This window comes from Saccopteryx bilineata, chromosome 3 (assembly GCF_036850765.1).
Source record: "Saccopteryx bilineata isolate mSacBil1 chromosome 3, mSacBil1_pri_phased_curated, whole genome shotgun sequence".
Taxonomy (NCBI): Eukaryota; Metazoa; Chordata; class Mammalia; order Chiroptera; family Emballonuridae; genus Saccopteryx; species Saccopteryx bilineata.
This window is the reverse complement of record NC_089492.1, coordinates 25,951,228-25,963,710: the sequence shown is the minus strand read 5'-3', so window position 1 is coordinate 25,963,710 and position 12,483 is coordinate 25,951,228. Positions and strand designations below refer to the sequence as shown.

Genomic DNA, 12,483 nt, shown 5'->3' with positions numbered 1-12,483 from the left:
CCTGGTCTCTTGTCTTGCTCCCTCCAGCAAGAAGGCTGACCCCAAGGCTGGAGTAGCCATTCTAAAATGGGATTTGAATAGTACTGCCCTTCTCAAAGCCATTCTCTGCCTCCCACTGCCTCCAGAAAAAAGGCCGAGCTCCTTAACATGCTCACAGGTCCACCCCCCCCCCACTGTCCTACCCATCCTCGTTGCTGGCCCCCTAGCCCAGCATTCCAAATGACTTACAGTTTCCTGACAATCCACGCTCTCCACCATCTCTGTTATTTTTAATTTATCATTTTCTTTGCCTAGAATGCTCTCCTTCTGATCCCTGCCCTAAGCCTCTGGATACCTTCTACTTCAAAACTCACCGGGGCCCTGGCCGGTTGGCTCAGTGGTAGAGCGTCAGCCTGGCGTGCAGAGGTCCCGGGTTCGATTCCCGGCCAGGGCACACAGGAGAAGCACCCATCTGCTTCTCCACCCCTCCCCCTCTCCTTCCTCTCTGTCTCTCTCTTCCCCTCCCGCAGCCAAGGCTCCATTGGAGCAAAGATGGCCCGGGCGCTGGGGATGGCTCCTTGGCCACTGCCCCAGGCGCTAGAGTGGCTCTGGTCCTGACGGAGCGACGCTCCGGAGGGGCAGAGCATTGCCCCCTGGTGGGCAGAGTGTGGCCCCCTGGTGGGCGTGCCGGGTGGATCCCGGTTGGGCGCATGCAGGAATCTGTCTGACTGTCTCTCCCCGTTTCCAGCTTCAGAAAAATACAAAAAAACAAAACAAAACAAAAAAAACTTCACTGGAACCTACTCCAAGCAGCCTTCTCTGGCTCCTTCCTTCCCCAGGCTGCTGTAAATACTCCTGCATGCTCTGTGCAAACTTCCATTGGGACACTTACCACCCTGCCTCATAACTACAAATGTGCTTGTCTTTCCTGCTAGCCCAAGGCATGCTGAGGGAAGGACCACAGCCTGGTCTTCTATATTCCCACTGCCGCCCACGAGAGATGCTCCCTAACTGACCGATAACTGAATAAACCGGGCTCATGTCCTGGCACTGACACTTGCTAGGAGCTTAGGCAAATAAGCCACTTAATATATGGGGCTAGATGATAACTTATCCTGTCTTCCTCACGGAGTTGATGCGAGAAATCACAGAATGCACGTAAGTAAGTGTATTCAATAAACTGTTAAGGGCAATTCAACGGCAGGGTATTATTACAGAATCAACTTGTTTGGACTTCCCTGTTAACCTAGTTCCAGCGGAAACATTTTTGAGAATGTTGAAATTACTTAAATAGCATAACAATTCTGGGTCAGGAAGATTTCTTGATGACATTACAAGAAAACAAAAGGGAACAAGATACCTCTCATAGAGCAGCCCTGCTTTTTGACAATCCACGCCTTGCCATTTTAATTATGGCTGTATCCAACTGGCAGATCTCAGTGAGACAGTGTGTGTGGGAATAGGAGAGTGCATGGGGCTATCCTTGGCTCCAAGAGCACAATTACTTATTGAAAATCATATACAATTTCAGCTAGTTGTCAACCCAGTAAATCAAACAGAAATGAAACATCACCACGTTCCAAGTTAAAAAGTTCTTTCCTTTTGAAATCATCCAAATGCACTCTGTCTCCTGTTCATGAAAAGGGGACACTTTATAAGGAACAGATGGGCTGATGGCTTTGTGACGAACTGGCTTCAGCAGCCCAGGGCTGGGGAGGACTTCAGCAAGAGCTGAACAGAACACGGATTCGCTTCTCCACGCTTTACTTCTAAGGCAGACACCAAATGGCCAGCCGATTTCAGAACACGGCTATGAGAAACTGGGAGGATTAACCATGACAAGTTAGGAGAGAAAGTAAAAAAACTACCTCTAATTTTGACCCGGGCAATTCTATTCTGAGGTAACCTTCACCTAGACCTTCTGTGACCACAGCCCTATTACTGATGCTTTATGAACACTGTTCCACTTCATTCTGTCCATCACGCCATATAGCCGGTCCAGTTACTACCTCCCTTTCATGTTCCGTCAAGTGCTCTGCGAAGTAACTGAGGGTCGGGGAGAAAAAGAAAAAAATGACCTAAGAACATTCAGCTGAACTGAGAGTTAAATCTAGGTCTTCTCACTCTACAGAGATGTCTCCTGCTTTGCACAAATATAATGTACTGCTTGGGCTTATAAGCAGGTATAGCACGTACTACTGGTTAGAGATGTGGCTATCTGAATAATTTGTTCCAGGTAATTAGTGTGGTACATGTACTGAGATACAGATTAAATTAGAGGGGGATTTTGTAAGAACTCACCTGCTATACAGAATAAAGCAAAAACTCTTAAGCTATTAAACATTATTAAAGTATAATCAAGTCTGCAAATATATTTCAGGAAATGAATTATTAGACTGTTTGTAGTAACTATCTTTTACAAAAGAAACTACATGCTTGAAAAGAACTGTTCTGTTCGTTCCATTTAGTTTAGTTCAAATGATAACATATATGGGCACAAAGAGAATGTTGAAATTACTTCATTTCATAACATCATGATTGATAATAAAACATTTTCAAAGGAGAAGCAGGGATTCCATATTGGTCATGGCTATGAACAGGGAAGCCCAATGCTATCCTCCTTAGCGCACCCTAAATCCCCTGGTTTGGTGGACAAGAATGACTCCACAGAGAGGAGACAGGACTCTGCTGACCCCAGCCCGCTCCTGGAAACATGGATAAAATAAAATGGAAAGAGAAAGAAAGGAAGACACGAAGAAGGAAACCTCAGAGGGGGCCCAGGTAACTTTCTATTCCCCAGCCATCGTCTTGCACTACAGGTAACATTTTTATCGACACCATCATCGTCACTGTCATTACCATGATCACTGTTGTAGGCTGAACTGTGTGCACCCTAAATTCATAGGTTGAAGCATTAAACCCCTAGTACTTAAGAATATAACCATATTTGAAAACAAGGCTTTACAAAAGGTAAAGAAGTTAAAATAAGGCTGTGAAGGTGGGTTTTAATCTACTTTGACTGGTATCCTTGTAAGAAGAGGGAATTTGAACACAGGCAGGTGAAGAAACGGGACAAGTCGGCCATCTACGAGCAAAGGAGAGGGACTGCTGAAGAAACCAATCCTGGTGACACCTTGATCTTATACAAAAAGTCTCCAAAACTGTGAGAAAGTAGATTTCTATTGTTTAAGCCACCCAGTCTGTGGCATTTTGTTATGGCAGCCCTAGCAAGTTAGAACTATCATCTCCACCGTCATCACCACCATCACCACCGTTTGCAGAAGCAGGTAGATGCCATTATTACCCTATTTTCCAGATTCAGAAACGGAAGCTCAAGGCTCCGGATCGTGCACCTCATCAACAATAGAGGCTGAACTCAAGTCCTGGTCTGCCTGACTCCAAATCCCAACCTCTTTTTTTTTTTCCTCTTTTCACTTCTGCCTCTTCTCAGATTAGGGTTTTAGTTTAAGAAAAAGAATTCCTCAGACATATCAGCAGAGTTGGCCTTCTAGAAGAGGAGATCATTTGTAAATCTCTAATGTTTTGTCTTAAAAATCACCTGTCAAAAATATTCTCTCGCCCTCGCTGGACAGCTCAGTTGGTTAGAGCATCGTCCCGAAGTGCAGAGATTGCTGGTTCAATCCTCGCTCAGGGCACACACAGGAACAGATCCATGTTCCTGTTTTTCTCTTTACCTTCCTCTCTCAGGTCAATAAACAAAACATTTAAAATATATATATTCTCACCAACTCCACCTGTCCCTGATCTCCTCTCCCACACCCTTTACCAAATGTTCCTGCCATTTATACTCCCAGGAGCTAATTCTCCACAGAGAAATTTCCTTTATTATAAGAGGAACAAGCCAATTAAATAGATCACTAGCTCTTACAGAGTTTGGCATGAATATCTGCCCATCTAGAGGGGTTGTCCTCAATGCATGGTCCTATAGAACACAATGATTATGTGAAATTCCTGAGATAGTTCATCATAAAAATCTACTCATGGTGCTCTGTGCTGAGGACAGATTAAAAAATAAAGTAAGGATAATGTATAGAACATTGCTAATTTTAATTTTTCATCTTTTAAGATAATTGCCCATAATTCAGCTATTTGTTTAACACATCAATTTTTAACCACTTAGAGAAATCATGGATTCCAGACCAGAATATTTTCTCTAAGAGACGTAGTATTATTGGCATTATCTTGGAATTTAACCATAAACACAAATTCATTTGAAATGCTTATTAAAATTGGTGTGTGTGTGTGTGTGTGTGTGACAGAGAGAGGGACAGACTGACAGGAAGGGAGAGAAATAAGAAGCATCAATTCTTTGTTACGGTACCTTAATTGTTCATTGATTACTTTCTCATAGATACCTTGACCGGAGGGCTACAGATGAGCCAGTGACCCCTTGCTCAGGCCAGCAACCTTGGGCTCAAGCTGGCAACCTCGGGGTTTTGAACCTGGGTCCTCCTCATTCCAGTCCAACTCTCTATCCACTGCGCCACTGCCTGGTCAGGCAAAATTGGCTTTTTTTTAAGGCAATTAGTTTTTTCTTTTGCTCCTTTGTCTTTTGCTACCTTGGACTGTGGGTTTGTGCTAATTTCTTGAATGGGTTAGATAAATGGTTTCTTCTCAGAGCAAGCCATACCTGATTTATACAGAAAATGTTTATATTCACAAGCTGTGATCCCAGAGGCACGTTTGATATTTGGCAATAGAAAAATTGTGCTTTTTCACTGTGCACTTCACTTTTCTGGTTACAGGTTTGTGTGGCTTCAGCTCTGTTCTTAGTAAACCTCACACCATGGGTCCCAGAGCCCTTTGTAAACATCAGCAAAAGCTTCAGCTTACCCAAGAGGAATGGGAAATATTTGCTTGCTGACTCCTGGAAATGCAAGATCTTAGAAACAAAACAACCTTTTTTCTCTAGGAAAGGACCTTAAAAATTTATGTAGTCCAACCTCTTTTATACAGATTTGGACACTGTGACCCAGAAGAATCAAGAGACTTCCCACAATCTAAAGACAAGTCATCCCCACATGTTTTGTGGCTCATACGTCTCTTTGTTCGGGTCTCTGCTCAGAGCTCACCTGATTGCAGAGGTCTTTTGGAAGCAGCCTATCTAAAATACAACATCCTCCGCCCCTTATAGCTCTTATAGCATACCCTGCCTCTTATAGCTTTTCCCTGCATGTTTTAAAAATAATGTTATTTATGTATTTATTATCTTTCTTTCCATTAGAATGAATATAATTTTCATAGAGTTTTGTTTACTGCCATATCTCCAGAACCCGTCTCATAGTAGGTGTTCAACAAATACTTGTTGAATAAGTCATTGATGGTAGCAGAGAATCCCGTCCCACCAAATGGAAACAGAGGCTCCCATCTCCCCCAGTCTTCTCTTTCCCAATCCAAACAGCATCCATGTGAACCTCTTTGATGCTCACTATCTTCAACACTGACCCAACTGACCCACACTTTACATGTATTAACCAATTAATTCTTTTTTTTTCTTTTCTTTTTTTTTTTCTTTTCTTTTTTTTTTTCTTTTTCTGAAGCTGGAAACGGGGAGAGACAGTCAGAAAGACTCCCGCATGCGCCCCACCGGGATCCACCCGGCACGCCCACCAGGGGCTGACGCTCTGCCCACCAGGGGGCGATGCTCCGCCCCCCCCCCAGGGCGTCGCCCTGCCCCGACCAGAGCCACCCCAGCGCCTGGGGCAGAGGCCAAGGAGCCATCCCCAGCGCCCGGGCCATCCTAGCTCCAATGGAGCCTTGGCTGCGGGAGGGGAAGAGAGAGAGAGGAAGGCGGGGGGGGGGGGGGGTGGAGAAGCAAACGGGCGCCTCTCCTATGTGCCCTGGCCGGGAATCGCACCCAGGTCCCCCCCAAGCCAGGCCGACGCTCCACCGCTGAGCCAACCGGCCAGGGCCACCAATTAATTCTTAACAAGAAATCCTATGAGGTGGGTATGACTATAGCCTTATTTTACAGATGAGGCAACTAAGGTACAGAGGAGCTGAGCAACTTGCTCAGGGCTGCACAGCCTGCCTACAATGCTGGCATTGCAACCACCGCAGCCTGGATCCAGAGCCACACACTCAGCCATTTTGCTCTGTTGCCTCTTCCACTGGTGTCCACTCACGCCTCTGAACCATATACTTTCTTCACCCCTTCCCCAAGTGAACGCTGGGGTGCCCAGAAGGTCCCTCTCTGTCCTTCACAAAGATAAAAAATAAAATAAAATCAAACAGGAAGCTCAGCTGAGGAAAGAGTGATGTCAGAGTCTTTGTAGCTAACAGACAATAGGTTCTTGAAGAGGAGGTGGGGTGGGAAGTGGGAGACTCGCTTGATGCCCATGTGAGTACATAGGTGAGTGAGGAAGAGAAACAGTGGGCACAGAGCCTAGAGCTGGACGAACCAGAACACAGGTCAAACCGTGGGACCCCAGGAGGAAAGGTGGAGAAAAACACCAATTTCAAATCACTAAAAACAAACAGACAAAAAAAAAAAAAATCACTCCCTGAATAATAATAAAATGTGAATGGACAGGAACGTGGGTGGCTCTAGAGAAGCAGAGCACAGGTAAGTCACCTGCATACAGCATCCTAAGGATTACAGAGCTGGAGGCAGTGCCTACTTGCGTGAAAAAGCGGACCGCTTGCTCCCCGCGCCAGACATGTGGACCTCAGGGGCGGAAATGCTGCCAGTGCTGCTGGAAGAGCTGAAATCCGCTTCACTACCTGGAAAACAATGGGAGAGAGAGCATGAAGGGAGGGGAGACTGAGCACAGGCCGGCCCCTTCCCTGCCTCCGAGGTCCCTGGCTGCCTGCGTGCACGTCAACCCAGCCAGGGGCCGACTCCAGAGTTCCCTGTCTCTGGTCTGTTTCCCACGAAGCAGACAGGCGAAGGCGCAAACACGAGGACATCGTTCCGTAAACACAGCCTAGAAGCACAGGAAGGCTGGTTGCAGGAAGATGTCCGTCTTCTGGCAGACCCCCAACAGCGTCCCACGTGTGGGGAGAAATGCACGCCCTCCTGTGAGTCACACGCTCCCTTGTCAACATCAACGTGCTGGCCCAAACTTGGAGCAGAATGAAAAGCATGCTTGTCAGTCCCAAAGTAGTTTTTCCAAGAGAGTTTATCTTTGGGCTTTTGTAGTTAGCTAGCCATGCTTGCATTAGGCACGTCAGGGTCTGCAGATAATCAGCCAGTTCGAAGCAGTTGGGGAGAAAGCCAGGGCCCTGATCACTGCTCTGACCGACGCTATCCGCCTAGTGACTTTCTCCCACTGCAGCCGCACTTTTCCGGTAAAGAACAGAACCTTAACGAATAGCAGGAACGGAACCCTTCTGAGCTGAATGAAAAAAGTCCACAGTGACAAAACCTCTAAAATTTGAAATTTTAGTTGTATTTTTTTTTGGGGGGGGTTACATGGATTGTTTATTAGCTTACGGCAAAGATCACATTATATCTTGAGTATGGACTAGAATTTGGTTGGTAAGTAGAAACGTTGTGTGGTAGAATAATTAATAGGAATTCATTTCCAACAACAACAAAAAAAACATGTAGTTCTGAAATTGTAATGGAAATATTCCACGGACTAGGGAAAGGAAGGGAAGGGAAAGGAAGGGAAGGGAAGGGAAGGGAAGGGAAGGGAAGGAAAGGGGAGGGGAGGGGAGGGGAGGGAAGGGGAGGGGAGGGGAGGGGAGGGGAAGGGAGGGGAGGGGAGGGGAGGGGAGGGGAGGGGAGAGGAAGAGGGGAGAGAAGTAAAAGAGAACAAGTGGGAAGAAGAGAGAAGATTAAAAAAAAGATGAAATTCCATACATTTTCAGAAAAAAAACCTAGGTGTATGATTTATTTCACTTTGCCTCTTAACTCCTACAACACAATTTCTGACTCTTCTGGTCTAGAACCCAGAGCTAGCTCACATTTCTGAGTTGAGGAAAATATGACTAATTTAAATCCCTCGATTTTCTAACAGGTAGTGAACAATGATTATAATAAAAAACTTATTAAGTACCTCATACGTCCAAGCCCTGTACGAGATGTGTTCTACTCTTTATTTTTGACAACTATGTAAGGCATGCATTAATGTCACTATTCTACAATTGAGGACACCAAAGCTGATTTGTCCAGGACTTGTAAGTAACAAATCCTGCCCAGGACCAAACCCCACACTACCTTTATGGGCCATGCTGCATCCTCAGAAAGGCAGGGGGGAAAGCAGGGACACAGGAGAGTTCTAGAACAAGCATATTCTACCCTCTCGCTAGCTGGCAAGATGAACCATACGTGCACGAGGTGGCCAGACTGGGGCACTGGTGAGTAGCTCCTGTCTCTGACAAGTTGTATTAGTTTTGCTAGAGGGGGAGGGGAGCAGCAGCAAGACAGAGAGAGAAAAATCTCTTCCTGGCTTCCAGGACCTCCAGGACACTCAGCCTCTTCTGAGAAGGAGATCAAGAATGATCCCTGAGCACACATGATGGTAGTGAATTTCCAGCAGAATCCTGGGAGGATTGCAGTGGCAATTCATCAGGATGGGACGGGCTATTCCTTCTGGATTTCAGAGACTGTCTAATGATGTAATGAACTCTAGAAGCTCTCTGAACTTAATTAATTGCCTCTGAGAAAGGCCCTGGCTAAGCTGTGTAGCATTTTATGGTCTTCCGGATTCATGATCAGTAGCAGTATTCAGGAACACACTAGTCCTGACAGTCTCATTCCACCAGCTTTGCTTGCCAGTAAATGACCAGGTTGGTTATTAAATCATAAAGACAGATGATTTTTGAAAATAGATACTGTGGTTGCAGCCACCAGGTTTAAAATATTATTTCCTAATGTAAAATTATTACTCTGAAACACCCTGTTTTCATTCCTTAGAAGATATACAATAGCCATCAATCATAATTCAGCTGCCTGCGTACAAAAGGGAATTCTGGAAGAGAAACAGACAATTGCTGAAAATCCACTGTTCCCTCACAATGCCTTTGATCTGTGGTAATCATGCTCTGTGAACTGAATGGACAGCTTGGTTCTACCCTTTATTGTCACAGGAACTAAGTATGTTGACTCTTATGTATTTATTTGCAGACCTTAAGGTCACTATGTTCTGTATTTTTCGAACTTACCTTCTGCACACCTGAAAGAGATTGGATGGCTCATTCAGGGTACTCGGTATATGCATTCAGGACTATCTGAATAATATGACAGTGAAAAATATACATGCCACTTCTCAACTATTTTAGTTTATACTTTGAAAAAATAGAAACTATCTCCAGTTTGGTTAATGCAATGTAAAGTCAACACACTCGGGAGCAGGTGACTACTCTCCTCGTTTACTAAGCAGGATAACTAAGAGGAAGGCTGGGGACCTGAACCCTCCCACCCCCATTTATCTATTACCTGGCATCAAAGACACAGGGAAAGAGAGGCGCTCTGTATTCATTTTCTTTAAGCAGTGAATGCAACGAGGTTATTGTTATGGGTGCTGTATTTCAATATTCTTTTGGGTTACTAAAATCATACAAAGAGAGTATCTAACCTAAAAATATAGGCCCTGAGTCAGACAGCCAGGTTCATATCTCACCTCTACTGCTCACTGGAGAGAACAATTTAGACACGGTACTTCACTTCTCCGTGTCTCAGTTTCTTAATTGTGAAATGGAGACGATATATCATAACACCTGCCTCAGAGGGTTAGTGTAAGCAATGTATGTGTATGTTCATATAACCTGATCTCCACTGCAAGTTGTCCATAAATGCTAGCTGTTGTTATTATTTTTTAAAATATTTTTACAGAGACAGAGAGAGTCAGAGAGAGGGATAGATAGGGACAGATAGACAGGAATGGAGAGAGATGAGAAGCATCAATCATCAGTTTTTTGTTGCGACACCTTAGTTGTTCATTGATTGCTTTCTCATATGTTCCTTGACCACGGGCCTTCAGCAGACCAAGTAAACCCTTGTTCAAGCCAGTGACCTTGGGTCCAAGCTGGTGAGCTTTGCTCAAACCAGATGAGCCCACACTCAAACTTGTGACCTCGGGGTCTTGAATCTGGGTCCTATGCATCCTAGTCTGACGATCCATCCACTGCGCCACTGCCTGGTCAGGTTGTTATTACTCTTAAGGGGTTAAAAAAACATTTTTTTTGGACAGATACAGAAAGAGTCAGAGAGAAGGACAGACAGACAGGAAGGGAGAGAGATGAGAAGCATCAATTCTTTGTTATGGCATCTTAGTTGTTTATTAATTGCTTTGTCATATGTGCCTTGGCCGGGAGTGGGGGCTATAGCAGTGTGAATGAACCCTTACTCAATCCAGTGACCTTAGGCTCAAACTATTGACCTTGGGCTTCAAGCCAGTGACCTTTGGACTTGAGCCAGCGACCACAGGGTCATGTCTATGATCCCATGCTCAAGCCAGTGACCCTGCGCTCAAGCTGGTGAACCCGCGCTCAAGTCAGTGACCTCGGGGCTTCGAACCTGGAAGGATTGGTCCTCCATATCTCAGTCCAATGCTCTATCCACTGTGCCACCGCCTGGTCAGGCAAAGACAACTTTTATTATACTATACATTTCCTTTGTAGATAATTTAGAAAATGGCCCAGAGGGAAAAATGTAGTCTACAAGTCCATCACCAAAAAAAGAACTATAGTTACCTTTTGATATACAATATTCACACTTCATACTTCATACATTATCATGTAACCTAATTGCTTTTCTTTTAACATGTGAATATTTTTAAAGCATGCCACATTTTATTTCATGAAATCAATGAATATGTAAGTTATTTCCAATTTTCCTACTATTAGTAACAAACACTATGTGATCCTATGCATCTTTTACATATTAAGTCTTTTAATCCTTATGACAGTACAGACCTTATGAAGTAGGGGCAATTATCAGTCCCTTTTACAGATAAGGCACAAACAAGGTGACACCACTGATAACGGGGCTAATGCCTGATTGGTGGTGGCACCTTGACACAGAACGCTGAGGTCACTGGCTTTAAATCCAAGTTCACCAGTTTGAGCACAGGGTCACTGGCTTGAGTCTGAGATTGCTGGTTCAATCCCTGGTTAAGGCTCATATGAGAAGCAATCAATGCACAATAAAGTGAAGCAATGAGTTGATGGTTTTCTCTCTCTCTCCCTACCTCTTTCTCTCTCTCTCTCTCTCTCTCTCTCTCTCAAAAAATAAAAAATAAAAATAAAAATAAAAGAGTAGATTGGGATCCAGTCCATCTGGCCCCAGGGTCCATGTTCTTAAACATAGGCTTAATGTTCACTATCTTTTGGCATACAAATTGATACCCTTATCTGTTTATTTCTTTAGAATAAATTTCTAAAAGTAGAATTTTTAAGCCAAAGGCTATGCTCAATTTAAACATTTTTAATATTTCAATATTATTAAATATTAAAGACCCTTAATATTTAATATTTAATGTTTGCCCCATCTGCCTATGTGTAGACACCAAATGGGCGTCCCTGACATCACAGGGAATACTATGACAAAATATAGGAGACACTGTTTGGCTGTCAGAGACTCATGCTTGAAAAGCCAAAAGGAATTTAAAATATGCATTTCCAAGTCATCCTCATCAATACTGTCTGTGTCCCACATCAATACTGTCATCAATCAGCTGCTACCGTTGGTGAAGAAGGACTTCAGGAGTGAACAGGCAGGATGAACTTGACCCTTATAATACTGTGCGGTGTCCGTCTTGGTGCTGAGCATCCTGCAGAGGAAAGAAAGCATTTCCCAACTCTAAGCTACGTTCGCTGGCCTGCAGAAATTCTGGTGGCTTTCATCTGGTAGTCTTGCTGGAGTCTATTGGGAGGCATTACTTTATTCATAACGCTAGGGTACTGAGCATTCTCTGCATGTGATGGTAAGGCCGGGAATTAGAGAAGGAAAAATAGAAACAAAAAGAATATATGCAAGAACTGATCATTAGACTTACTGTTAAAAAATACACTGCCTGTGGTTTGGTCTCTCAGGACGTTATTATTTCTGCCTGCTCTCAGGATACTGTGAGTCCTCAGCATCACATCTCGGGCCTCTGAGGACAGAGCCATTCCGACGTTAACAGGCTGCCTTAAGCCATTCTAAACCAAAGATTGATGTAAACCCTAACCCTCCTTCATCCTTAAGGAGTCACCACAAAGCTATCAAGTTAATTCAAGTTTCCCACCTATATCCCCACCTCAAAGAGAGACAGAAAATTAAAAAAGAATAAAAACCCAAAAGCCAGTCCCTCATCCAGTCATCCTCACATCCCCTGCCCCCGCCCCGCCACCCCCTACACATACACAGATCTTTTATTTAAAGGTCTCCAGGGAGGAGAGATAAGCCATTTTCACTGAAGCTAAGTAGAGCTACTAGGGAGCAGCTGGGGAAGTGAGGATGTAATCATAGAAGACACTATACAGGCAGCTCCTCTACAAAGCAGAGTCAGGAGAGCTGACTCTTAGCTGCAAAGCTCTGCGGGGCTTAGCCAA

General features: G+C 44.4%; 1 protein-coding gene across 4 annotated transcripts in view; it reads right to left on the bottom strand.

Annotated features, from left to right (window-relative positions):
* SYBU (syntabulin) overlaps window positions 1-12,483 on the bottom strand; it is a 123,773-nt gene that overhangs the window by 6,570 nt on the left and 104,720 nt on the right. For all 4 annotated transcript variants that reach the window (XM_066265803.1, XM_066265802.1, XM_066265801.1 and 1 more), the window contains one exon: window positions 6,621-6,723. In XM_066265803.1, the coding sequence (XP_066121900.1) occupies window positions 6,621-6,723 (103 nt within the window). The remainder of the gene's footprint in view (window positions 1-6,620; window positions 6,724-12,483) is intronic.